The 27,808-nt window shown below is 37.5% G+C and overlaps 2 protein-coding genes across 2 annotated transcripts; one reads left to right on the top strand and one right to left on the bottom strand.

Annotated features, from left to right (window-relative positions):
* The first annotated feature begins 7,088 nt into the window (after positions 1-7,088).
* LOC115955409 lies at positions 7,089-10,737 on the top strand. Its single transcript, XM_031073527.1, has 2 exons — positions 7,089-9,240; positions 10,276-10,737. The coding sequence occupies exons 1-2, from the start codon at positions 7,384-7,386 to the stop codon at positions 10,372-10,374; spliced, it is 1,956 nt and encodes a 651-aa protein (XP_030929387.1). The 5' UTR covers positions 7,089-7,383; the 3' UTR covers positions 10,375-10,737.
* Positions 10,738-10,897: 160 nt separating this feature from the next.
* LOC115955411 (protein CWC15 homolog) lies at positions 10,898-14,750 on the bottom strand. The gene is made up of 8 exons (XM_031073528.1): positions 14,559-14,750; positions 13,672-13,829; positions 12,755-12,861; positions 12,561-12,602; positions 12,334-12,421; positions 11,825-11,918; positions 11,376-11,482; positions 10,898-11,247 (listed from the first exon to the last, which is right to left on the bottom strand). The coding sequence occupies exons 2-8, from the start codon at positions 13,800-13,802 to the stop codon at positions 11,124-11,126; spliced, it is 693 nt and encodes a 230-aa protein (XP_030929388.1). The 5' UTR covers positions 13,803-13,829; positions 14,559-14,750; the 3' UTR covers positions 10,898-11,123.
* Positions 14,751-27,808: the final 13,058 nt, after the last annotated feature.

The raw sequence follows: 27,808 nt of genomic DNA, 5'->3' as shown, positions 1-27,808 counted from the left end.
TTAATTGGCTTTTATATAAGATAGGAAGAGCTGATTATTTTAAAAAATTTATTGATTATATAATATTATATATATATATATATATATTTTTTTATATAGATATTAAATATATAGGTGTGTTGTGTAGGGTTTGACGGGTTTGAAATTTTATGACTCAAACCTAACCCAACTCGCTATTAAAAATTTTTTTGTAACCCAACCCAACCCACCAAGGCCTAAAAACCGACCCAACTCAACGGGATTGGGTCGGGTCAGGTCGGGTTGGTTTTGACAGGTTGGCTGCACACCCCTAAAAATTATTGTCAAGATTTATAAGAATCTCAGCAAAAGAAAGTTAAGATTCATAAGAAAAGAGAAGAAAGACAAAGAGAAAGTGATTTGACCATATGGTCTATATTAAATGAGTCAATTTTGTATTAGAGGCTGTTGGGGTGGAAAAGTCTTCCTTCCGATAAATGAGATTTGTGTAAGGTTGGGGGCCTAAATCGAAAATCGATGATGGGCTTGAAGCATGGCCCAAAGGCTATCGGTGAAGATCCGAAGAATTTGCCTTATTTTATGCCTTGGGCTTAGGATGAGATTGACAAGGATCACGGGATGGCCCAAAAACACTTCTTACAGCAGATACGTCAACACAATAAAAAGCATATTGTAATAAAGAAATAGCCCAGTGGTAAAATATTTCAGTAGTAAAGTATCCCAACGGTAAAGTATTCCAGCGGTAAAATGAAACATAGCAGAATGAACTTTTAGCCATTAATTATTTCACAGATTAAAAAAAGTATCTGCATCTTCAAAATCATCATCCACTAGTTCTGGGGAAGGGTCCTCTAATACAATAACATAAAGGAAAAAACTTTATAGTAACAATTACATAATAACCTTCAATAGTAAATGAATAAACAAATATCATAGGTTCCATTATAACAAGTAATGAGGAACTTAGTGTGAGATGTAGGGAGAGAGAGAGAGATTCTAGCTAGCGTAGTAAGATCATTATGATGCCAAGGTATGCTCGTAGATATGGTATATGTAGTGAGTAAAGAGGGTCATTTTGGGTAGTATGAGCAGTGAGATAGAGTGTTTAGTAAAGCTACTAGAGCTTTCTGCTAGGGATAGATGAGAGTTTATAAGAGGTATGAGGGGTATTTGTGAGCTAGGGGCTAAAGAACTTAGTTTCTAAGTTTGAAACTAAGAACTCAAAGACTCAGAACCTCACTAAAAGCTTAAAGAAGATTAGAGATGGAGATAATAAAGAAGTTTATGAGAGAGTTCTTTCGTCTCTCTTGGTGTATATTAGGCTCTATTAATCTGTCCTAAAGGATTAGTAGAGAGTTCCATTTATAGTTGAGTTTAAGGGGGTAATTAGCAAATAATCTCTGCTAAATCTTCCTCAATCTTCAGAAAATTCTTGGAGAATCATTCCTAGGATTTGGCCAAGAGTGGCAAGTTCAGCTTTAGAGTATTCTTTGTTGTTTTAGGTAATGGCAGTTGGAGTTCTGACTTAGCATTAAATGTTGATTGTCCTCAGCTGATAGGATTAGAGCATGTATTAGGCTAATGATCTTGGTTTTGCTGCCACTAGAATCAGAGCTCCCTAGGGCAGGTTGTGTCACCCCAAGCCAGGTGTCAATCTTGGAGCCTTTGCTGGGAACATTGCTAGAGATCCTTTTAGTGCCTTCCAAACCACATTTCCCTAAGTTTCCCCATTTGGGTTCATGTGCTTGGTCTATGAATTAGAAAGTACACATTTTTGGCATGATAATAAGCTGTTTTCAAGTTACTCCAGGAGCTTTCATGGTCTGGTTATGGCTGCCCTTAGCCTTTAACCGAATGGGATGGAGAAGAAATGGAAGATAGCTGGTTGAAGCTTCTCAACTTTATGTCATGTCACCTAAGTTTTATGTTACATGAGAAATGATGAAAATGAACTTGGTAAGGAAGGGTTTAACCCTTGCTAGACATGTGTCCTCCTCTGATCTGATTTGACAAGTTGGAACTGATGGTAGTGGGTCCCAGTTGTCAAGTTGTGCTAAACTTTGACTTAACAGCTCACGTAAGTTTCAGCTGTTGAGATTTCCATGTGAGCTAGGCTGGCTCAGTTGGGCCTTGTAGTCGAGTTTCTTTGGGCTTGGTCATCCCTATAAAATGAGTAGTTTTACCATGGGTGATATACATGGGCTTTTGTAGTTAGTTGATTATGGAAAAAAAATAAGCATAGTTCCCATAAATTTTGTAAAAGAAATATTTTTGAAAGATGGGTAAACTATATTTTCCATGAGTTAGAGACTTTAGTATATGAAAATATGTTTTTGCCAAGAAATAGTTTTGGGTTTTAAGCATAATGTAATTGTTTTTGCCAAAATAATATTTGGGATTTGTAAACATGTGCCAAAATAATATTGGGCTTTATAAGTAGTTGCCAAAATAGTATTGGACTTTGTAAAATAAGTGCCAAAATAGTATTGAGTTTTGTAAAATAGGTGCCAAAATAGTATTTGGGCTTTGTAAAATAGGTGTCAAAATAGTATTTGGGCTTTGTAGGATTTTGTAAAAATATTGCCGTGTAGCAACGAGTTTTAGAGGTGTTGTGTAGCAACGGGTTTTGTAAAAGTGCCGTGTAGCAACGGGTTTTAGGGTGTTGTGTAGCAACATACTTTTAAGAGATGTCGTGTAGCAAGCAACGGTCTTTAGGGTGTCATGTAGCAATGGGTTTAAGAGGTGCTATGTAGCAATGGGCTTTAAGAGGGTTTTGTTAGGCTTCTTGGGTTTTGCCCACAAGGTAAATGAGTTTGGGCTTTTTTGGTGGAGATAGTATAATTTTGTGGCCCAATTTGGTAGTAGTATGATAAGTATTTTTGTGAAAACCCAAGTTGGATAATATGTGGGATATAATGGGTAATATTTGTGAGAGAGCTCAAGATAATTTATGAGGCTTATATGGGAAATATTTGTGGGAGCCCAAGTTGGGTAATAGTATGGAGAATATTTGGGTAATATGTGGTAAGTGTGTAGGAAACATTTATGTGGGCTCAAAATAGTTTATGCACTTGTATGAGTATTTTTTAGTGAGTGGACTAATAAGATTAGGGCCTGAAAATTTGTACCTCAACAGAGGCCACATAAACTTTGTTAAGGAACAAAATATTTCGATACCGGTTAATATTGCTCTGTGTGTGTGTGTGTGTGTGTTTTAATTCGATAATTAGGGGAGAGAGGGATTTGAAGTGTTTTGAACCTTGAACGTTTCTGTTAATAATACCAAAAGGTGCTAGTTGAACTATAAAATTCTTGACTCCAAATATGGTAGTTCTAAAACCACAATAATCGGTGATATTGCAAAATCATAATAGCCCATGATACTTTTATAAAATCATAATCTGCGTTTACTTTATAGTATTCTAATAGTCAAAGACCCCTTTCATAGAGTGCACTTAGAGAGTGCAACACAATAAGGTTTCCATGGACATAGATGTGTAGGCTGATTCACAACATAAATGAAGGAAAAAACCTATAAACAATGGGGGAACTAGTAGGACTTTGAGGGGTAGATTGTTGGATTACACGTGTGAGTGAAGCCTCACATAAAATGAATAATAAAAAAAAAAATGTGGTTGATATAACATAATTGGGTTCAAACTTAAAGTCTTAAACTTTTGGGTTAAATACAATATATGTTATATTAATCTCTCACTTGGAGTCTCCAAGGTGCTATCTCACCCAACACATTGACATGGGCCATGGCACTGATAGGAGAAAATGAATTTAAATTTTCTGAACAATAATGAAGGACATGAAAATCTAATTCAAGATTTGCCCTTGTTTGCAAGTTAGGGCAATAAATTCATTTTTCATCAAACATTCTCTTTCTAAATTCTCTATTGTTCTTCCATCTACGGCATCTCTCAACATGATGAATATGTTCATTTATTTGTTGAAAATTAACGTGTTTTGATACGTTTATCTTTGCCAATGACTCCTGGTATTGTGAACACTGAACATTAACTTCGCTTTAAGATCTAGAAGACATGTAGTGTGAGCTCTTTAACTGGAGCACTTTTTATGCAAGCTCAAATTGATTGGGGATGGTTAATTCTAAATATGTGCCAACTACAAATACCTTCTTTTTTCTTTGGGGTTAGAAGGGGTATTTTATTGAAGCACACTAAAAGCAATTGAAGACAGTAATACACCGAGAGTAATTCTAGGACTACACCCTTCTCTACGGTTATATTAAGTGGTAGACTGTGATTGACTACTTATCATTTTCAAATAAACCCATTACTTTTTCTTACCACTCACAACTTGCTACATCAAAGCTGTGGCATAAAATGATGTGGTCTTAGATTTTTTTCCACCAAGATGTCAAGAGTCTTATAGCTCAGCTAGCACCACCGGATGGTTTAAAAGAGAAATCTAGGATTCCAATCCTCCCCCCATTGTAACTATCAAATTAAAAAAAAAAAAAAAGTAACAAACCACGGTTCAGTTGGACATGCAACATAAGTTAGTAATTCTAGGACTACACCCTTCTCTATAATTATTTTATGTGATAGATTGTAATTGATTGTCTGTCACTTTCACATGAATCCACTATTTTTTCTCACCACTCACAACTTGCTACATCAAAGTTGTGGCATAAAATGATGTGGACCTAGATTTTTTCTACCAAGATGTCAAGAGTCTTATAGTTCAGCTAGCACTACCGGATGGTTTAAAAGAGAAATTTAGGATTCCAATCCTCCCCCCATTGTAACTATCAGATTTAAAAAAAGAAAAAAAGAAAAGAAAAAGTTAGTAACAAACCAAGGTTCAGTTGGACACGCAACATAAGTTAGTAATTTTAGGACTACACCCTTCTCTACAATTATTTTATGTGGTTGATTGTGATTAATTGTCTGTCACTTTCACATGAATCCACCACTTTTTCTTATTACTCACAACTTGCTACATCAAAGTTGTGGCATAAAATGATGTGGTCCTAGATTTTTTCCACCAAGATGTCAAGAGTCTTATAGTTTTAGCTAGTACCACCGGGTGGTTTAAAAGAGAAATCTAGGATTCCAATCCTCCACCATCGTAACTATCAAATTTATTAAAAAAAAAAAAGTTAGTAACAAACCAAGGTTCAGTTGGACATGCAACATAAGTTAGTAACTTTAGGATTACACCCTTCTCTACAATTATTTTATGTGGTAAATTGTGATTGACTGCCTGTCACTTTCACATAAATTCACCACTTTTTCTCACCACTCACAACTTACTACATCAAAGTTGTGGCATAAAATGATGCAGTCTTAGATTTTTTCTACCAAGATGTCAAGAATCTTATAGCTCAGCTAGCACCACCGGGTGGTTTAAAAGAGAAATCTAGGATTCCCATCTTCCCCCATTGTAACTAAAAAAAAAAAAAAGAGTTAGTAACAAACTAAGGTTCAGTTGAACATGCAACATAAGTTATAAAATCTGGAAAATCTTCGGTTGGTAATAAGTAATAACCTTTGGTTAGCCTTCCAATACTAATGTTCAAAGCAACTCTGCTGGAACGATGTCTGGAGGCTCTTGCAATCAATTACTGGAAATAAATTAGTCTAGGGATACTTCTTTTAAAGGAACAGGTCTCACATAAAATTCATCATAATATAACCATTAGGGTAAACTTTATGGATCATTCAATTTTGGGAAACAAAAAAATAGTGCCAAATACTTAATTTAAATGAGTTCTAACAGATTAATTGGTTTCTGCTGTGGTTTTAACAATGTTCATTTGTGTAACATGAAAATCAAAATTTATAACCATAGTTGTACAATGAATGAGGTTATCAACAACCATAATGCACCTTTTGAAGAGGGACTAACTGACAAAGTTCCTTTTATTTTTTTTCCTCACTGAAAGACAAAGCTCCATGTACCACTTTCATTAAAGATAAGTAATGGATGGAGGAGTTGGTCTCATTTGAGAATCAAAACAAAGCTTATAATCCTTCATCCAAACACATAAAGCCTTGAAAGAAGCAATCACAACAGAGTAAAATTTGAACTCAAAACCTACACTTCCTTAGACAAAATGCCTAACCCAGATAAAAACTACACATAGATAGCAACGTTTAACTCTTTGTCCTCTGAGGTCAAAACATGCGCACATGGTCTCGTTTTCATAGGTTTAACATGCAGATAACTTAATGATGAAGGACTTAAGAAGATAATTCGCTTTCTATTACACACAATGTACCATGCCCAATAGAGAGAAATTAAAAAAAGAAAAAAAAGAAAAAGAAGAAGCAATGAACAGAATATTTTTCCATATCTATCTGACAATAATCTATTGTGATTAGTATATAATTAAGGTGATGTCTAATTAACTCGAGTGAAAGAAATTAGTAAAATTAAAAAAAAAATTCTTTTAAAGGTGATTTAGGTTAATTATGAAAGAATTATTAAAAATGTTGTCTCGTAATATTATTACTCAGATAGAAGAAGACAACCAACTTTTTAATACATACAATTATACAATAACAATAAGTTTAAGCTGCAATATATGGGTTCCAGTTAGCTTAATTGGTAAAGTCTCTGATTGTTGTATAAGAAATTTAGGGTTCAATCTCCACCTACATCAAAAAACTGATTGGAAAAAAGTTTAAGCTGCAATCTTTTTATATAGATTATAGAAACTTGCTATTAAATAATGTTAATAATGAATCCAGGTAAAAGTGGTGTTTCTATTATCACAATAGATTATATTAATAAGTGTTATTATCACAATAGATTATATTAATAAGTGTTGAATATATTATGAAAAATATCAGAAGTGTCATGTCTTGCAGATCGGAGTAAGTGTTGAATATATTATTGAATTCAAGTACAATATTTTAGGTATAATATATTAGGTTCCACATTTTAAAATAATTTTTTTTTATATATATAAATATGCAGATGGAGAAAATTAGGAGCAAATGACATACCGACATCACTTTAGAAAATTAGAAAACTTAATGTATTTGCATTTGTACAGCACCTAAGTGTATATATTATTACTATATTCATAATCCAGACTTTTGAGGTCCCCCCATCGGGAAAGGCAGGGCACAAACCCGTAGGTCCACAGATGACAAAGCCGACCATTTCATCATCCTTATTCTGCATATTTCCAAAACAAAGTCTTTTTTTCTCACTCCTACACAATACACCCACTTGGAATTAGAATTAGAATTACTGAATTACCACTCCAAAATGAGCAAAATCTATTCCTTTTCTCTCGCTGACAACATCTGTGTCAGTGAGTCCAACATTAGAGGAACCCTTTCCTAGTCCCTCGCAACATCACAGACTCAAAACAACAACATAAAACACAACTATCTCTTGCATCAAAATAAACTGAAACAAATGGAGTTAGTTCCATACACAGACCCAGAATCCAAAAACTCAAATTCATCAACCCTAGCGTGGCAAGACATGTTCCGATCCGCCTCAAACCTCAAACATTCTCCAACACCACCACCGCCACCACCACCCCCTCCAACTCACGCGCCACCACCAAAACCAAACCCAGATCAAAATTCTCTCTCAGGCGACCCACAAGTCCGTCTTGCCCTCTACATCGCTATGGCTCACGCAGGCCTCGCTTTCACCATTTTCATCCTCTACTTCGTCGCAAAACTCCTCGACGAGTATCTTCGCCCCATCCAGTGGGCAATTCTCTGTTCTATCCCTCTCAGAGGCATTCAACAAACACTTGTTTCGTTTTGGTCTGAGCCTCTTCAACTTGGCCTCACAGAGACTTTTCTCGCTGTCCCAGTTGCGGTTTTCCAAGTTTTCGTTCATACCCTGATCGAAATTCGCCGACTTTGCTCCAGGGTCATTCTCAGAAAGCCAAAATCAGAGCCCCCAAGACGGTTCCGAAGTGGGTTTTCAAAGCTTTTGCGATGGCTATTGTCGTTTGGTATGTTTGTTATAGCTTATGAGAAGTTTGGGGCAATTGGGTCTCTGTGTTTGATCGGATTAGGCCTTGTTTTTAGCTCCAAAAGTGTTGATTCGACAATGTCGGCTGTGTCGTCTTTTCGGAGTAATAGCTTTAGACGTACTGCTATTAGTGCTTTTTTCACTCGTGGGATTTTGAAGAGGTTGAAAACCATTGTGGCAATTGGTCTAATTGTTGGTATGATTGTTGGGTTTTTAACTGGGGTCATTTTTTTCTCTTATAAGATTGGTGTAGAAGGCAAAGATGCTGTGATTTCTTTGAAATCACATGTGGAGGAGAGCAATTATGCTGAGAGGTTAGGTATGAAAAAGTGGATGGATGAGAATGATGTGGCTGGAATGGTGGATAAGTACACTACTCAGTGTTATGAGACTGTGTTGGATCAGGTTGATAGTTTGGCAATGCAGTATAATATGACTGAGCTTGTCACTGGGATTAAGCATTTTGTGATAAAGAAACCGGGTAATGATTCAGGGAATTCAAACTCGACGGCTTTAGTTAAGCCTTCGCCTTATACAGAGAGATTTTTGAGCTTGAGGAATCGGATTAGTAATAGGGAGTGGGGGATGATATATACAGAATTGGATGATATGTTTAGGGAATTGATAATTACTCGTGAGGACTTGGTTGAGAAGGCTAAAGGGTTTGCTGTTAAAGGAATGGATGTGTCACAACGTGTGTTTGCTAGTAGTAGAACTGTTTTAGGGAGTGGTGCAAGGTTTGTGTTTTCCATTGGGAATTCTATAGTGTCTGGAGCAGCAGAGGTCTTCCATTTTGTGTCTCAGTCAATGGTGTTCTTTTGGGTGTTGTATTATCTGATCACTTCGGAGTCTGGTGGGGTGACTGCACAAGTAATGTGTATGCTTCCAATGCCAAATTCAGCAAGAGTTAGATGTGTTGAGGTTCTTGATAAGGCAATTTCAGGTGTGCTTTTGGCTACGGCTGAGATTGTATTTTTTCAGGGATGTCTCACTTGGCTTTTGTTTAGACTGTACAAGATACATTTCCTGTACATGTCAACTGTGCTTGCATTACTCAGCCCTCTATTTCCTATCTTTCCATATTGGTTGGCCACAATTCCAGCAGCTGTGCAACTGTTACTGGAAGGAAGATACATATTAGCGGCTAGCTTGTCAATTATTCATCTTCTGCTTATGGATTATGGTGCTTCAGAAATTCAGGAGGACATACCTGGTCATAGTGCCTATCTTACAGGGCTTAGCATCATTGGTGGAATGACATTGTTCCCTTCTGCACTTGAGGTAATTATCAATCTTTTGTTCCTTCTTATAGTATTGTCATGTTTTATCCTCTGGTTTGTCCTTTTGATATTCTCAATGCAAGTCTCTTATTCAGTCAGTCTGGAGAGTCAGCATCTTATGAAATCTAAAAAGTATATACGGATGCTTCTTATTGCAATTGACACGCATCATCCATATAATTGAAGCTTTATCAGTATGCTGATTATAGATTTCTGTATGGAAGATTAGCTAGTTTAGAGATCGAAGGAGTTTCAACTTACATATTTTGATTGGAAAGTAATTTTCTTTGCAATGAACTTGGAGTTTTGTTCCGATATTGGGAAGCTGCAGGCTGCAGCAGCATTTCCCAAATGAGTCTTGACAGTGTCTTGTTAATAGAGTATTATGACCTTGGTTACTTGAGTCCCATTAACATAAACCTGCAGCTCTACTATCCTTAGGTGTAGTCTCCTGCCAAATTTGTTAATTTTTCTAATGAAATTGATGATGTTTACTTTAGTCTATAGTGGATGGTTGTTCAATAGTTTGGACTGTTATTTGTTCTAAAAGAATTGAATTATCAGCCAACTGTTTGTTTGATTGTTGTTCTTATTTATTTAATTTTTAAAAATAAACTAAACTTAACATTTCCAGAAAATTTCTCCTTGAATGAATGTGGGTGTTAGGTAACCTCTAGTGGTCAGGTCAGTGAAAAAAACCATGACTCAAATCTCTTTATGAGGAAAATAATTTAGTGCTTTGTTACTAAAGAATTACAGTCTTGAAATGTCACACACTTGAAAAAAAAAAACCTGCCAGTTCTTTACTCAGAATTTTCACCTATCCTATCCCCTTGGTATACTGTATTTCTGTTGTTTCTGCCAATATTGATTGTTTTTGGAATGAAACACTCATGATACTTCAATTTAAATTTGATGGTGTTTGGTTTAGTTTGTTGTAGAAAGGTTTTATTTTGTACTAGCTGTCTGCACAACTTGTAATGTTGTACTAATGATGTCTGCTGGGTTGTTTGGACTTGTATCCATTGTTCTACAGGGAGCAATTATGGGCCCTCTGATAACTACAGTTGTCATCGCTCTTAAAGATTTGTATGCAGAATTTGTTCTAGAAGAACCTAAGAAGAAGCAAAAATAGAATGCATAATTAAGCCTCTGCCAACTTATCAAAAAAGAAAAGCCTCTGCCAGTAATGGGAGCCATTGGAACACACTACACAGCCTGTGCAAGCACATGATTCTTTGTCACTCTCTTCAGTGGTCATTCAATTTTAACAGTAATTATTCAAAGATTGGCTACGAGGATGATGTTAGTCCCCCACCTCCACCAATGCCTTTTCTTTTTACTGTTTCTGTAACAATAGTTTATCATGTATCCTTCTTCCATTTTTTAGTAGCATGTAAACAATAGTTGTAAATTATTCATCCATGTAAGAATTTGGAAGTACTGTTCAGTTTGAACGTATAGGGATTTTGAGTGTGTTGATTTGGTTGTTAGCTTAGCACAGTGAGAGGTCGTACGACATTATTGGAGACCAATATGTGATTCAATGAACATGCGATGAGGACAAGCAAAGTAGTTGTTGCCACCACTGGATTTTCACTTTTTTATGTTTTTGTTGTTTAAAGAACCAGCTGTTACGATTCCACACTTTCAAAAGATAAAATAAGCAACTCTTGCCAACATATACAGTCATTCAATATTCAACATTCAGATCCAACAAAATATTAAATGCCAAATTTTGAAGTCTCATTATGCAACGGAGCCAAATGCATATCCAGCAGAGCAATTTGCTACATTTTGATACATACAATCATTGTATAAGTACAGATTGCTTTTGACTCCAATATTACTGAGGCTTCTCTATCTAAATATCTGAACAATAAGCTACTTCATGTATTTTTGCAGGAACTTCCTGTGGAAGTCATTCCTGATGGTGTCATTAATGAAGCGCTTAGGAGTCTTGGTTTCACCACGGGCCTGGTTCTTAAACACCACGTCGTCATCCCACCTAAGCCAATAAATGCATAAAAAGCAATGCATTAGGACAGGACAAGCATAAAAATTAAAAATCATTAAAGAAGTTCCTAGATTTGATTTAAAAAAACTTGTGTAAGGTTGGATCTCCCAGCAACTGACCTTCGTTTCACATTAAAAGATGTTGATGTTGTACTATTAAGCAGTGGGTTTCCTCGAAGTAGCTCTGCTTCTTTGGCTTTAAGCTCTTCTTCCCGCTCTAGTCGTTCCTAGATATGAACAATGCATAGTTGTTACAACTACTGTAACCAAAAAACACTGATAGTGATACATAAAGGTGACAAGTTAGCAAAATTTGGAAGAAATCCATTTCAGGGTGTACCCATCACTTTTCAAACAAAATAATTCCCATACTCTCAGTGATGCATTAATAGGAGTTTGAAAGAATGACACCGAGAAACAGCACATACATCCCCTTACTGTTTTGGCTGGCCAACGTATAATATCCTTACAAACATGTTATGAATAGCCAGTTCATTTGCTCCAATAAGCAGTACCAAATTGGGATATCAATTAAGAGTAGAGTAATCCCTGGATAAAGTAACTCTCACCTTCCGTAGCTTCTCCTCTGCTCTTTCTTTCCTTATTTGTTCAAGCTCAAGTATAAGAGCTGCTTCATCATCCTCATCATCGTCATCATCATCACTAACACAACATACAAGAAGTATTAACAAATAGTGTTTAATCCAGAGGACATGTCATTCTGGATGCAAAGGCATAAATGAGCAATGGAGTCAAATAGGCAAAATGAATCAGAAAATTCCTCTTCGAGTAAGAGATATGAACACAATTTTAAAAGAACATTCCAAAAGCACTTTTATGAACTACACATAAGACATATGAATACAATTTTTAAAGAGCATTCCAAAAACACTCTTATGAATTATACACAGGACATATGAACAAAATTTTGGACGAACACTCCAAATGCAGTCTTATGAAACACACACATGATTATTGATTCAAAGAAAACTGAACCTAGAATTTGCATGAGTCAAGTATATTGGCAGATAAAAAATAAATAAATAAATAACTCTGCCAAGGGAAACAAATTAATAACCTCTCATCATCACTTTTTACTTCTACGTCAGAGTCATCAGCATCTACACTACGTGGAACAATACGATCTTCAGCTTCACTCCTTGTCCCTGTAAAATTTAATGATTTACGCAGTTAATAGACTGTATAAGTATATCTGGCGAGTACTTATCGAAAAAAAAAAAAAAAAAAAAGTACATATAGGAGTCACTAAATTGATATACACATCAGGTGAGCTGGTAGATTTACCTTCCAATAGGAGATGGCTTTCCTTCCTGCGACCTCTTTCATCTGCAACAACATACAAGTCAACTAAATAAACAGCAAAATGCTAAAAAAGTACATTGTGGAAACAATATATAAATGAGGTAAATTCAACAAATCAACAATAAGAAGTTGCAAGCCAACAAACTTTGGTAATATAGATATATTCCTTTTCTTACCATTATAGGACTTATCCTTTGACAAGAAATGCCTCCGCTCGCGCTCTTCAAGCTCTTCACGGAGATTCCTCTTCTGCAATTCATCTTGGGTGTCCTGCCCGTCCTTTCTGGAGGTGCAGACAACAATCAGAAAGGGTTTCTCATATTGGCATGAAAAGGAAACACTTGCACAAAAAGACTACATTGGATTGGACCAAGACCATAAATATAGAATAGAATACTGGAATCTCACTTCATATGCACTATATATACACAAATATGGACGTTTGGGATGCAGCTGGCTGATCACATATGACATATATATCAATTTATCTACATCTCTCAAATACAAAATCTTGAACCATTCCCCATTCATAACAAAGAGTCAGAGAGAGAGAGAGTAAAAAAAATCTATAAAAACTCCTGCCTCTTTCCGACTTTTCATGCAATAATAGCTCCCAAATTTCCTAAGCTAATAACGTATTGCCCATTGAGATCTTCTTACAACTAATAATGCCTTAAGCAACAACTTTTTTATTGGCAAGAAAGCACGCACCAGTTACATTTAAGCTATAGCTCATTGACAGCCATATATTAAAAGTCTCTATTAGGGGTTTAGACAGAACTCTCCACCTATTGCTGCCACTCATTCTTAAAGGAGGCTGATTTCCTAGTTATGAAGCCTAGTCCTAGTTCCAACCACCCCCACCCCCCCCCCCCCCAAAAAAAAAAAACAAAAATCCCCCAAAAACAAAAGCCACCAACAACAAATAAATAAATAAATTCAGAGAAACATTATAAATAAGATCCACACCTAAAGAATCATTTCTTCAAGTTCTATTCAAGTTTAGAAAATACTAAACCCTCAAGATAGTCATCCATCCAACACAAAAGCATACAATTAGAAATAAAGATACAAGAAGATGACAGAACTCTACCTGGGCTTCAAAGTTGTATGAGCAGCAAGGTCCCTTGATGAGTACTTTTGTGAAGGACCAAAAATTCGAGTACCACCTTGCTCGTTACCACCTTTTGCTGGTGCCCATGTGGGACGAGCTGCAGTCGTCATCTCCTCACAATATTCTCAAAAAATAACCTATCCACCACAACAAGATACTTCAAAATGCATAATCACACAACCCATTTTGAAAACTTACACAGCTAATGCATTGAAGGCCATATACATAAGAATACCAAACTGTAGACCACCCAGAAAACAAAGATAATAAGCTCAAAACCCGAAAATTAAAAAAAAAAAAAAAATGGCAAGTTTAGAAGCAACATAAATTACAACCACATAGTTATTCCAAAGTTTACAACAACAAAGTCATTTAGGCCATATAAAGAGGTGAGGTTGGACCACACTGGGCATGGGCCTAAAGTTTTTAGCCAGAAATATAAACTAAATGAAAAATCTTATACAAAATGTAAAACTAAAATCATGTGAAATTCCCAATTTTGTTTTGCAAGAATCTTTCATTTTATAAAGATTAGATCAGAAAACAAATGAGAATAACACTAATAAATGAGAACAAAACTACAATACTTTCCAACAATTGCATTCATCACAATGGAGTGTAAACATAAAAAATTGGTGCCAAACTTCAAGTTCGTGATTCCTATCTTTTCCTACGGTTTCTCAGCAAACAAACATATCATATATCACACGAATTTTCTCTACTTCTACAACCAACCTCAGATTTTTCAGAGAATCAAAACCCTAAAATCAAAACCCAAATAAAAAATCGAATTTTACACACAATTAATCGCTACAACTCAAATTCAACAATATATATCCAAAATGAAAATTAAAAATTTCAATTACCGGTTTGAAATTGGACTGGTTGAAACGAAGAACCGGAATCTGAATCACTGCGAAGAGAGAGCTAAGGCTTCGAAGCTATACGATTTGGTGAAGAAAGCTCGAGAAAGATTGAAAGGTTAGGGTTTTCTATATTTTTATATGAGAGCCTAAAACTGTGTCGTTTTGGTTTACAAAAGCTAATTAAAAAAAAGCAAGCTCAGAGAGAGAGAGAGAGAGAGAGAGATGGGTTTGTGAGAGAAAAGAAGAATTGAGACTATGGGCTGGGTTGAGAAGTCAAGCCCAGAGAGATGACCAAAGAGGCTCTGTGGTCACTCTTGAGAGGCCCATGTTTTTTCAATGTTTATCGGCAATTCTTTTGGGCTTGACAAAGTTTTGGGCCAGCCTCAGGTTTTGAGTTAATCTAGGTCCGGCCTGCTTAGGTGTACGTGAAAATCGCCTGACTGATTTCATTTATCAGGATTGATAAAAAAGAGTGATATTAGGGATCACGGACACAAGCATGTGTACAATACGGCAACACCACATTTTTTTTTTGTTTTTTTGAAAAATTGAGACATGGATACATCGAGATACGTCTATTACTTTATTTAATATATTAGTATTATACTTGTATAATACACGGTTTAATCAAAATTTATATGTAAATGTTTTTTTTATTAATTTACTTAAAATAAATGAATATTTTACTTTTAAGTTACATAATAAATGCATGTTGTGTAAGACTAAGGTACTATAAAATGCATATATATATATATATATATATACTGATTTTCGATAATACATTGAACTTTGAGGGTCAATTAATCACATATATTTAAATGGAAAACCCTTGAATTATTTAATAGTTAAAAACTATCCAAAACAATAATTGAAATCATGTTTAAGTGAAACCTCAATTTAATAATTAAGAATAATCTAAATTATTAAACATTTAAAAATTTGAAGTATGGAAGAAGGCACTAAAACTTGAGTGAGTTTCACCTTACCAAGTTTAAGTCTTGTGCGTTGCACACTATATGAGTATGTATATGCATGAAAAATGATATGAATTTAACATTTATTGTAGAAAAGATGTGGTGTAGTCTTACCCTTGTCTAGCTAATTCTTGTTATAACCCCTTTGTGTAGTGTGTGTATATGCATGAAAAATGATCTAAATTTAACATTTATTGTAAAAAAGAGGTGGTCTAGTCTTACTCTTGTCTACCTAATTCTTATTATAATCCCTTTGTTTTGCAGGGAGAGAGAGAAACGCTTCTTTTGAAAAAAAAAAAAAAAAAAAAGTCAGCGTATAATATATTGTAAGGACGCGATTCGTGGCGGACCGTAACAGTGTCGGGTTCGCACGTGAAAAGGCCCAAACAATATCATTTGTAGAGCGTGGGTTTGGAAGGCTAGGCCTTGATCGACAGGCGGTGGGTTTTTTCGTGGTGTTCGTACGAGTTTAAGTTTTCCTTCACCCCTAGAGTCTTTCTCCTGGAGGTGGGCTGGGAGGCTCTGGTTTTTGGCCATTTTTCCCAACCTCCTCCCCTGGATTACTTATTTTTCCTTTTATACTAGCCTGCGTCCACTGTCCTTCGTCCACGTATAGGGTCAACATTTCCAAGACTGATACTTGTCCCATCAGTCTAATCCCAGTAAATTCGCGGCCCAGGCCCGTTCAGCATAGGAGCCCAGGAACAGAACCAAGGTCTTGCATGGTCCTCGGACCTAAGCCTATGGGGAAACCAAGTACAAAGAATTATAAAAATTACAAGTTTTGGACAGAACCAAGGCCTTGCATGGTCCTCGGACCCAAGCCTATGGGGAAACCAAGTACAAAGAATTATAAAAATTACAAGTTTTGGACAGAACCAAGACCTTGCATGGTCCTCGGACCCAAGCCTATGGGGAAACCAAGTACAAAGAATTATAAAAATTACAAGTTTTTGACAGAACCAAGGCCTTGCATGGTCCTCGGACCCAAGCCTATGGGGAAACCAAGTACAAAGAATTATAATTATTACAAGTTTTGGTTAGAACTAAGGCCTTGTATGATCCTCGGACCCAAGCCAGTGGGGAAACCAAATACTTGGATAAGAAAAGGTTTGAATTTCGTAAGATGGGTTACTTGATAAAAATGACAGGTCACTTCATCCACGGCTTAAACACCATAAAAGGTTAAGGCCAATAAAGGTGTAAGGAAGGTGGCGGAACGCCCCAGCACTTAGTCGTATAAGAGAGCTGTTCATTTGGTGGGTGATATACCTTCAAATGGTTATTCCTTACACGGCATCAAACCTTCGTTTTTCTTCTCGGCTAGCATGGGGTAAGTATTACTTTTCGCTGGTCGACCTTATTGTGCCAAGCATTTCTATTAAAGCCATGGCGACATCTTTTTATTATCAAGTATTTTGGTCTTAGTCGTCATTGATTTAGATGCTATATTATGGTGCCGAGCAGCGTTTGTAAATTTTTTTTTAAAAAAAAAAAAAGGCATAGAGACAAAACATGCGAAATAAAATAACAACAATTTTTATTAATGCGAAAAATTATTACAACGTACAAAGAGGGGCTCAAACGAGCCTATACAAAATGTGAACTGCCTAAGCAACCATTACATCTGTAGTACAGATAAGTAAAATGTCAGGAGTCTTTTAAACTCGTCTTCAAAGTCTCTTCAATCTCTGCCTCAGTACTGCTCATATTACGATAAGAACCTTCTTTGGGAAAAAATGAAGGAGAAGGAAATAGTAAGGAAGAAATCAATGAAGAAGATTGAGGAGAGGAATGAGGAAGATGGAGGACATGAGTAAAGAAGGAGGAGGAGAAAAGAGAAGAGATGAAAAGAAAGAAAAGGAGTAAAAGAGGGAGAAGAGAAAGCACCAGAATGGATCTGGTGCTGGGAAGACTAAGAAAGGGAAGCGGAGAGGGCCACCGGTGAACGAAGAGAGGAAGAAGCAGAGACACTTAGTCCCTGCCTCGTCCTTGACTCCTAACACACTGGAGCCATATTAGGTATGCTCGTAAGAGAGCGGTTGGTTATGATGATGGGAATTCTTGACTCAGTCACGCCGAAAGTTGGACGTGATGAATCCCTGCTTCGGATTTTGGCTAAAAGGAAGGTGAGACGAATCTTAAATCTCCGCCACCCTTGCCCTGACCGAGCCATTTCGAGCTTTATTAGAACACGGTGCTTTGAGGAGGGATTTGGTTCCTTCATCACTCGTTATAGTAAACATATTTTGATGTGGGGAATAACAATTAGGTTAAATGAACCCTAGGGGAGGCCAAGTATTTCAAATCTCAGAAGGATGAAAAGGGATTCTTTACAAAAACAATAACCTCCTCCCTTCCTTCTTATACAAAGGGTGGAGCGGGAGACATTTAATAGGTTCAGATCTCCAAAGGAATCTGCCAACACAAACATGCCGGTTCCGTTTCTCCACCCCATCAAAGCGAACCGCCGAATTAAAGTAGTCTCGTAAATAGTGGTCATTAAAAGCGCGTTTTGGATACCCAAACGATAAGAACACATCAAGCGCGAAAACAAAAAACTATCTCATAGACCGGTGCATTTCTTGGACAGATGAAGAGCCACCAGCATTATTAATAGGCCAAATTGATTGGGCCGTAGGAAAAGGTTCGGCATCACTAAAACCCCCATTTCCAACCAAGAGGTTGGACAGCCGGGTTTTGAGGGGCTATTGTGGGGCCCAATAATCTATGGGCCAGGCCCATTTGCTCGTGGAGAGTCCGAAGGCCCAAGCCGAGGAGAGCTATGGCCCAAGCCCGATAAACACGGAGCACAAAACTATTTTGGAATACAGCCGAGGACAGTTCCGTCCTCGGCAGATCCAAAATCCTACCGGAGGAAAGGGGTAAAATTGGAATTGGACTAAACTTGAAAAGAGACTTAAAATATCTTGGGAAAGTTACCCTTATGACCCTTCCCAAATAAGACTCTGCATCTAGCAGAGCCGTATTCTCCAGCCTTATCAATCATCCCCCACAGTTCTGGGATTAGACTGATGGGACAAGTATCAGTCTTGGAAATGTTGACCCTATACGTGGACGAAGGACAGTGGACGCAGGCTAGTATAAAAGGAAAAATAAGCAATCCAGGGGGAGGTTGGGAAAAATGGCCAAAAACCAGAGCCTCCCAGCCCACCTCCAAGAGAAAGACTCCGGGGGTGAAGGAAAACTTTAACTCGTACGAACACCACGAAAAACCCACTGCCTGTCGATCAAGGCCTAGCCTTCCAAACCCACGCTCTACAAATGATATTGTTTGGACCTTTTCACGTGCGAACCCGACACTGTTACGGTCCGCCACGAATCGCGTCCTTACATTAAGAGATAATTTTTTTTTTTTTTTTTTTTTTTTTTTTTTTTTTTTTTTTACTTACAAACACATGAAAATGAAGAAAATTATCTTTGTGTAAGATTTTCTATTAAAACAAATAGAGTGTTACTCTTAAATTGATATATTTTTAACATTATACGAAAAATAAATGCTTAGCAACATATAGAAAATATAAATAAAAATCATATACTATATAATAAAAGTAGGGCTTAGACATTGTGGTTACGCCAAATGGCTGCACTAAATTGTAGAAATTTAGTGGTTGCGCTAAATGGTTGTGCTAAATTTAGTGGTTGCAGAAAAATTTTTAAAATTTTTTAAAAATAAATATAACTTTTTTATACTTATCTTCTTCTCCTATAATTTTTAAATTGATAAAAATCTTAATTTGATTAAAATTCAAACTCCTCATCTAATCCTTTTTTTTTTATTTAAAAAACAAAAAATAGCTACAATCTTCATCTATTCTTTTTTTTTTTTTATAAATTAAATTATATTATTTCATGTAAAAAAAAATAATTAAAAAAAAAAAAAAAAAGCTACATATCCAACAACAAAATTTTCCTCTTCACACGTGATTTTTTTTAAGATAATTATTGTTCATACTGATTTACCAAAAATGTTTTTGGATAAAGTTAAAAAAAATTATAAATAAGGTAATAAGTATTTGAGTTTAAAGTAAACACCTTTTCTTTCTTCTCCCAAGAAAAAAAAAGTTATCTATATGTAAGGACGCGATTCGTGGCGGACCGTAACAGTGTCGGGTTCGCACGTGAAAAGGCCCAAACAATATCATTTATAGAGCGTGGGTTTGGAAGGCTAGGCCTTGATCGACAGGCGGTGGGTATTTCGTGGTGTTCGTACGAGTTCAAGTTTCCTTCACCCCCGGAGTCTTTCTCTTGGAGGTGGGCTGGGAGGCTCTGGTTTTTGGCCATTTTTCCCAACCTCCCCCCCTGGATCACTTATTTTTCCTTTTATACTAGCCTGCGTCCACTGTCCTTCGTCCACGTATAGGGTCAACATTTCCAAGACTGATACTTGTCCCATCAGTCTAATCCCAGAACTGTGGGGGATGATTGATAAGGCTGGAGAATACGGCTCTGCTAGATGCAGAGTCTTATCTGGGAAGGGTCATAAGGGTAACTTTCCCAAGATATTTTAAGTCTCTTTTCAAGTTTAGTCCAATTCCAATTTTACCCCTTTCCTCCGGTAGGATTTTGGATCTGCCGAGGACGGAACTGTCCTCGGCTGTATTCCAAAATAGTTTTGTGCTCCGTGTTTATCGGGCTTGGGCCATAGCTCTCCTCGGCTTGGGCCTTCGAACTCTCCACGAGCAAATGGGCCTGGCCCATAGATTATTGGGCCCCACAATAGCCCCTCAAAACCCGGCTGTCCAACCTCTTGGTTGGAAAAGGGGGTTTTGGTGATGCCGAACCTCTTCCTATGACCCAATCAATTTGGCCTATTAATAATGCTGGTGGCTCTTCATCTGTCCAAGAAATGCACCGGTCTATGAGACAGTTTTTTGTTTTCGCGCTTGATGCGTTCTTATCGTTTGGGTATCTAAAACGCGCTTTTAATGACCACTATTTACGAGACTACTTTAATTCGGCGGTTCGCTTTGATGAGGTGGAGAAACGGAACCGGCATGTTTGTGTTGGCAGATTCCTTTGGAGATCTGAACCTATTAAATGTCTCCCGCTCCACCCTCTGTATAAGAAGGAAGGGAGGAGGTTATTGTTTTTGTAAAGAATCCCTTTTCATCCTTCTGAGATTTGAAATACTTGGCCTCCCCTAGGGTTCATTTAACCTAATTGTTATTCCCCACATCAAAATACGTTTACTATAACGAGTGATGAAAGAACCAAATCCCTCCTCAAAGCACCGTGTTCTAATAAAGCTCGAAATGGCTCGGTCAGGGCAAGGGTGGCGGAGACTTAAGATTCGTCTCACCTTCCTTTTAGCCAAAATCAGAAGCAGGGATTCATCACGTCCAACTTTCGGCGTGACTGAGTCAAGAATTCCCATCATCGTAACCAACCGCTCTCTTACGAGCATACCTAATATGGCTCCAGTGTGTTAGGAGTCAAGGACGAGGCAGGGACTAAGTGTCTCTGCTTCTTCCTCTCTTCGTTCACCGGTGGCCCTCTCCGCTTCCCTTTCTTAGTCTTCCCAGCACCAAATCCATTCTGGTGCTTTCTCTTCTCCCTCTTTTGCTCCTTTTCTTTCTTTTCATCTCTTCTCTCTTCTTCTCCTCCTTCTTTACTCATGTCCTCCATCTTCCTCATTCCTCTCCTCCATCTTCTTCATTGATTTCTTCCTTACTATTTCCTTCTCCTTCATTTTTTCCCAAAGAAGGTTCTTATCGTAATATGAGCAGTATTGAGGCAGAGATTGGAGAGACTTTGAAGACGAGTTTAAAAGACGCTTGACAGTTTACTTATCTGTACTACGGATGTAATGGTTGCTTAGGCAGTTCACATTTTGTATAGGCTCGTTTGAGCCCCTCTTTGTTCGTTGTAATAATTTTTCGCATTAATAAAAATTGTTGCTATTTTATTTCGCATGTTTTGTCTCTATGCCTTTTTTTTTTTTAAAAAATTTACAAACGCTGCTCGGCGCCATAATATAGCATCTAAATCGATGACGACTAAGACCAAAATACTTGATAATAAAAAGATGTCGCCATGGCTTTAATAGAAATGCTTGGCACAATAAGGCCGACCAGCGAAAAGTAATACTTACCCCATGCTAGCCGAGAAGAAAAACGAAGGTTTGATGCCGTGTAAGGAATAACCATTTGAAGGTATATCACCCACCAAATGAACAGCCTTCTTATACGACTAAGTGCTGGGGCGTTCCACCACCTTCCTTACACCTTTATTGGCCTTAACCTTTTATGGTGTTTAAGCCGTGGATGAAGTGACCTGACATTTTTATCAAGTAACCCATCTTACGAAATTCAAACCTTTTCTTATCCAAGTATTTGTTTTCCCCACTGGCTTGGGTCCGAGGACCATACAAGGCCTTGGTTCTGTCCAAAACTTGTAATAATTATAATTCTTTGTACTTGGTTTCTCCATAGGCTTGGGTCCGAGGACCATGCAAGGCCTTGGTTCTGTCCAAAACTTGTAATTTTTATAATTCTTTATACTTGGTTTCCCCATAGGCTTGGGTCCGAGAACCATGCAAGGCCTTGGTTCTGTCCAAAACTTGTAATTTTTATAATTCTTTGTACTTGGTTTCCCCATAGGCTTGGGTCCGAGGACCATGCAAGGCCTTGGTTCTGTCCAAAACTTGTAATTTTTATAATTCTTTGTACTTGGTTTCCCCATAGGCTTGGGTCCGAGGACCATGCAAGGCCTTGGTTCTGTCCAAAACTTGTAATTTTTATAATTCTTTGTACTTGGTTTCCCCATAGGCTTGGGTCCGAGGACCATGCAAGGCCTTGGTTCTGTCCAAAACTTGTAATTTTTATAATTCTTTGTACTTGGTTTCCCCATAGGCTTGGGTCCGAGGACCATGCAAGGCCTTGGTTCTGTCCAAAACTTGTAATTTTTATAATTCTTTGTACTTGGTTTCCCCATAGGCTTAGGTCCGAGGACCATGCAAGGCCTTGGTTCTGTTCTTGGGCTCCTATGCTGAACGGGCCTGGGCCGCGAATTTACTGGGCCCGCAAATTAAGAGGTATTTCCGTAGTCTTTGATCACGCGGTACTTTCTGGCGTCCCAATGTTCGAGGTGCGCCTTCTCGAGACTCCTTTAGCCTCAGGGTTGCAGACGACGTTGAAAATCGAGCCAGAGACATTTTGTCTGTAGCGTTCCTTGGGGCGCTGCGTGAATTAAATGCCACCGGTCTACTTCTGAGCATAAATAGGATAGGGGGTCACTTCACTTGCACATGAACTCTCCTGTTCCCTTCAGAGCCATACTTCTTCCATATCCGCGATCTCTCTTTCTAGTGCCACTGCCTCAAAACAAGATGCTTGAGGCGTGGATGGGGATGAAAGGTTTCCGCACGCTTCAGAGGCACCGAATCCTCAAGGTGATATGGTATGGGCAAGGATGGCACAGATTCAAGCCAATCCTCCGTTTTGACAGGAGGAAGATGGTATTCCTCCCTCTTTTAGTCAAAATCCGAAGCAGGTTCTGGTCATGCCAGATTTTTGGTATGTCAGAAGAAGGAATTTCCGCCATTAGCGCCGTCTGCCTTGTAGCAGGCGAGTTTTTGCGGGGGCTCCCCAACTTCCGGCTCCCTGCACCTTTTCTGTAGATGGTGTTAGCCTGAGGTCAGGTTCCCTGCCCATTTTCCTCACCGGTGCAGGTCCCAAGTTGGGTTCTTTTGCTATCTGAGTTATGGGCGTGCAAAAGCATTGAGGAGGAATAAAGTCTCGAGGCAGTAGCCAACTTCTCCTCTGTGCTACCTCCTTGGCTTTATCTTCACTCTCTTGTTTTTTTCGTTACTTACGTAGTTAGCTTCAATATAAGCTTTGTTTCAGCTTTTCATTGTACACTGTACTGTTCCTTTGTCTTAATAAAATATGTGTCTATTTCTCTATACATATCTTTCTTCTCCGTAACAACTACTTTATGCATGAATATTAAATATAAGTTTGCCCTTAATGATATTCCAGACAGAAAAATGCATTAACACAGATTCCTACTAGTTTAAACTTACAAATATTATTAAACATAATGAGGTTAATCCTCAATAAATTATACTCTTGGAACTAACCGGGATAACCGCTGAGTGCTGCGCGATGCATGCTAGAGCGATGTCCGAGGATGATAAACTCTAAACAATTCGTCCAAAAGGGTAGCCGAGTAGTGAGGGACTTTGGTTCTGCTTTTGGGTAATATGTTGCGCCGTATCGCATCAACTCCTTTGATACTGGGGATCCGAGGGTAGACCGAGGAATCCGCGCAATCAAGGTATTAACCCATCTGTTAACGCGGAGTTCTCTTCGGATGGATTTCGAGGTTTATGGGCCATAGTTTTTTTTTTAAATAGTTGGTTCCTCATCCAAGTAGTTGGTTTCCCCATAGGCTTGAGTCCGAGGACTATGCAATGCCTTGGTTCTATCCAAAACTTAGTTTTCCACATCCGAGTAGTTGGTTTCCCCAGAGGCTTGAGTCCGTGGACTATGCAATGCCTTGGTTCTGTCCAAAACCTAGTTTTCCTCATCCAGGTAGTTGGTTTCCCCAGAGGCTCGAGTCCGAGGACTATGCGATGCCTTGATTCTGTCCAAAACCTAGTTTTCCTCATCCAGGTAGTTGGTTTCCCCAGAGGCTTGAGTCCGAGGACTATGCAATGCCTTGGTTCTGTCCAAAACCTAGTTTTCCACATCCAGGTAATTGGTTTCCCCAGAGGCTTGAGTCCGTGGACTATGCAATGCCTTGATTCTGTCCAAAACCTAGTTTTCCTCATCCAGGTAGTTGGTTTCCCCAGAGGCTTGAGTCCGTGGGACTATGCAATGCCTTGGTTCTGTCCAAAACCTAGTTTTCCACATCCAGGTAGTTGGTTTCCCCAGAGGCTTGAGTCCGTGGACTATGCAATGCCTTGGTTCTGTCCAAAACCTAGTTTTCCTCATCCAGGTAGTTGGTTTCCCCAGAGGCTCGAGTCCGAGGACTATGCGATGCCTTGATTCTGTTCAAAACCTAGTTTTCTCTTTGTGTGGGATCTTGGCTTTAGGGGAGTTAGCTCCTCAGCCAAGCCCCTAGTGTTTATCCATACGGTTAACGCTACCAAGTGCCTAGTTTGCTCTTTACGGGGGACCTTGGCTTTAAGGGAGTTAGCTCCTCAACCAAGCTCCTAGTCAAGAAACGTAGTCCCTAGCAGGACTTTATACTTGAACTCTATAACCAACGGTTAGAAATAATGAAGAAACTCTATCGACCCACTTCTTATACCAACACACAAGCCTTTCCCACAGACGGCGCCAATTGTAAGGACGCGATTCGTGGCGGACCGTAACAGTGTCGGGTTCGCACGTGAAAAGGCCCAAACAATATCATTTATAGAGCGTGGGTTTGGAAGGCTAGGCCTTGATCGACAGGCGGTGGGTATTTCGTGGTGTTCGTACGAGTTCAAGTTTCCTTCACCCCCGGAGTCTTTCTCTTGGAGGTGGGCTGGGAGGCTCTGGTTTTTGGCCATTTTTCCCAACCTCCCCCCCTGGATCACTTATTTTTCCTTTTATACTAGCCTGCGTCCACTGTCCTTCGTCCACGTATAGGGTCAACATTTCCAAGACTGATACTTGTCCCATCAGTCTAATCCCAGAACTGTGGGGGATGATTGATAAGGCTGGAGAATACGGCTCTGCTAGATGCAGAGTCTTATCTGGGAAGGGTCATAAGGGTAACTTTCCCAAGATATTTTAAGTCTCTTTTCAAGTTTAGTCCAATTCCAATTTTACCCCTTTCCTCCGGTAGGATTTTGGATCTGCCGAGGACGGAACTGTCCTCGGCTGTATTCCAAAACAGTTTTGTGCTCCGTGTTTATCGGGCTTGGGCCATAGCTCTCCTCGGCTTGGGCCTTCGGACTCTCCACGAGCAAATGGGCCTGGCCCATAGATTATTGGGCCCCACACTTAATTTCTCATATTTTACATATCAGTAGATAAAGTTAGAATCCACTAAAATTTTATGGAGCACAATTCTATCTCACGCAAAACTAAATAACGAAAATAATTTTATCTTACACAAAGTTAAATAAGGGAAATTAAAAGATAATTTCTAACTCATTTTAAGGTCATAAGCAAACATAGGAGAATAAAATTGTTTTCTATAAAATATTTTTTGGAAAATGATTCATTTTCAAGGAAATATTAATGTTAAAACAAATAGAGCATAATAATGGATAATAAAGTGAATTTATGACTATTAAATGATGTTTAGAAATTATAATTCAAACCAAGAATAAGAATATTTATTAATTTCAGATACACTATTACTGTTAGAGCACGAATGCTCTCTTGTTTTGTGAAAGGATATTTTATTCTTCTTGTTCCCATGTCTTGGCCATGTACTATAATTTTAATTATTTATTTTTAAAAAAGGACCAAGTTAGGACACGTATGTAGAATTGTTTCAGGCATGTTTCAAAAATGACATGGGTAGGACACCTCAAATAAAATGTTTGTGCTTCATGGAGAGATAGTGTTGTAAATTGATATTTCAATTGGCCTTACAAATTGATATTTCAACTTCTGGAAAATTATTAGATACTCCCAGAGTACTATAAATGCGTACTCTTTCCTCACATAAATTGTGGGTCCTACTAATTAAATTAATGATGAGACCCACCATTTATGTAAGAGAAGGGAGTATGCATTTATGGTACTTTGTGAGTACATAATAATTTTTCTCGACTTCTAATCACGTAAAAAAAAAATTATTATGATATTGTCAATGTGACATCAATTATAATTATTGTCACTACAATTTGTTAATATTTTATAATAAAAATTAGTTACTTCAGCTTTATCTCCAATATAATTTGAAGGAGTTTGAGTTTGTCCATACAAGCACGCAAACTTTTTTTTTTAGCTGAACTTATTGGTGTCTACGGCTAAACAACGTCCCACATCCACAAAACAAATCTGAGCTTGCCGACATTCAAAATTCCAATCTCAATTTGATTCCTTGATTTGAGTTTTGATAGAATCCAATGCTGTTAGTATCCACCCGATAGGTTCGATAAACTTGCTTTAAAATTACTAAGTACAAGAATTTTCCCTCAAATCATTTTGAAAGGAAACTTCCTTCAATCCACTGCTCTATAATTAATTGAAATGACTTATGTGATCAAGTGTTTATTTAGTTATTTCATTATACTTTGACCTAAAAAAAAAAAAAATTAAGTGTTACATCAACAATATTTTTATAATAATATTAGGTGCTAATTTGTTATTTTTTCTAATTTGAACTCACAATTTAAATAATCTTTTTATCCACCAATAACAACCAGTAACCACTCATCATTTAAAATTTGTTGTAAAAATATTGTAAACATAACATTTCTCCGTACTTTAAGATTGAAATATATATATTTCATCTCAATTTAAACCCATAACCAAAAGCTTTTTTGACCACTAAGCAAACTCTCTCCTTGCATAGGATAACTTGTAAATATTAGAAAATTTGAAGATTGAATAAATATATTGATGGTAAGAGGGAGAGAGATATACCACCAAACTTCTACTTCTTATAGTTTGAATCCTAAACTTTTCCTCTTAAGAAAAGACGTACCGTTTTTGTCACAAAGATAAACGTGGAGGAACTTTGATATTCTATTATAAAATGAAAACTAAAGACTCACTAAAAAAAAAAAGCTCTCTTATAATTTTCTAAGAGAAAGTTTTCTTTCAAAGCAATGCATAAAAAAAAAAGGGAGAAAATTAAACTTTGATTTTCAAGCTAGTGTGCTATGGATTTATTCAATTGTGGTAGTACTAGTAAACACTTCTGCATGGTTATTGGCTGCATGGAAATCTACAGTAAACAATACCATTTTGGTTTCAAACTTCAAAGCATTCCAATTAATTAATCTACTACTTTCATAAAATAAAATAAAAAATCAATCAACTACTTTATTTTCATCTCAAAAAAAAAAAAAAAAAAAAGCCACTGTCATCTTAGTATCTCACCCACCACCCATGAAACATGGTATAGGCATATAGCTCTATAGGCATTAGGGATTAGGCACCCCAACAAGGTGTTGAGCCTTCAAGATTTGAATGCGTGTGAATGATGTTTGAGTGTACCCGAAGATGGAGCTTCCCCTTCTTATGCCTAATAAAAAGATTGAGCAAAATCTAGTTACAGTTTATTGACGTCTTAAAATATTGATATTGATGCACTTCAAAGTTCACGTACTCGGATTTAAAAATGATATTAGCAACATAA

Source organism: Quercus lobata, chromosome 8, assembly GCF_001633185.2.
Source record: "Quercus lobata isolate SW786 chromosome 8, ValleyOak3.0 Primary Assembly, whole genome shotgun sequence".
Lineage (NCBI taxonomy): Eukaryota > Viridiplantae > Streptophyta > Magnoliopsida > Fagales > Fagaceae > Quercus > Quercus lobata.
The sequence above is the reverse complement of the archived record's forward strand: the minus strand, read 5'-3'. Positions and strand labels throughout refer to the sequence as shown.

Excerpts from the sequence above, each read along its gene's own strand:
- LOC115955409 (XM_031073527.1), top strand. The coding sequence starts at position 7,384 with ATGGAGTTAGTTCCATACACAGACCCAGAATCCAAAAACTCAAATTCA. Across the intron at positions 9,241-10,275 it reads TGTTCCCTTCTGCACTTGAG|GGAGCAATTATGGGCCCTCT; the intron begins GTAATTATCAAT and ends ATTGTTCTACAG.
- LOC115955411 (XM_031073528.1), bottom strand. The coding sequence starts at position 13,802 with ATGACGACTGCAGCTCGTCCCACATGGGCACCAGCAAAAGGTGGTAAC. Across the intron at positions 11,919-12,333 it reads GTAAAAAGTGATGATGAGAG|TGATGATGATGACGATGATG; the intron begins GTTATTAATTTG and ends ATGTTGTGTTAG. Across the intron at positions 11,483-11,824 it reads CAGAGGAGAAGCTACGGAAG|GAACGACTAGAGCGGGAAGA; the intron begins GTGAGAGTTACT and ends GTTCATATCTAG.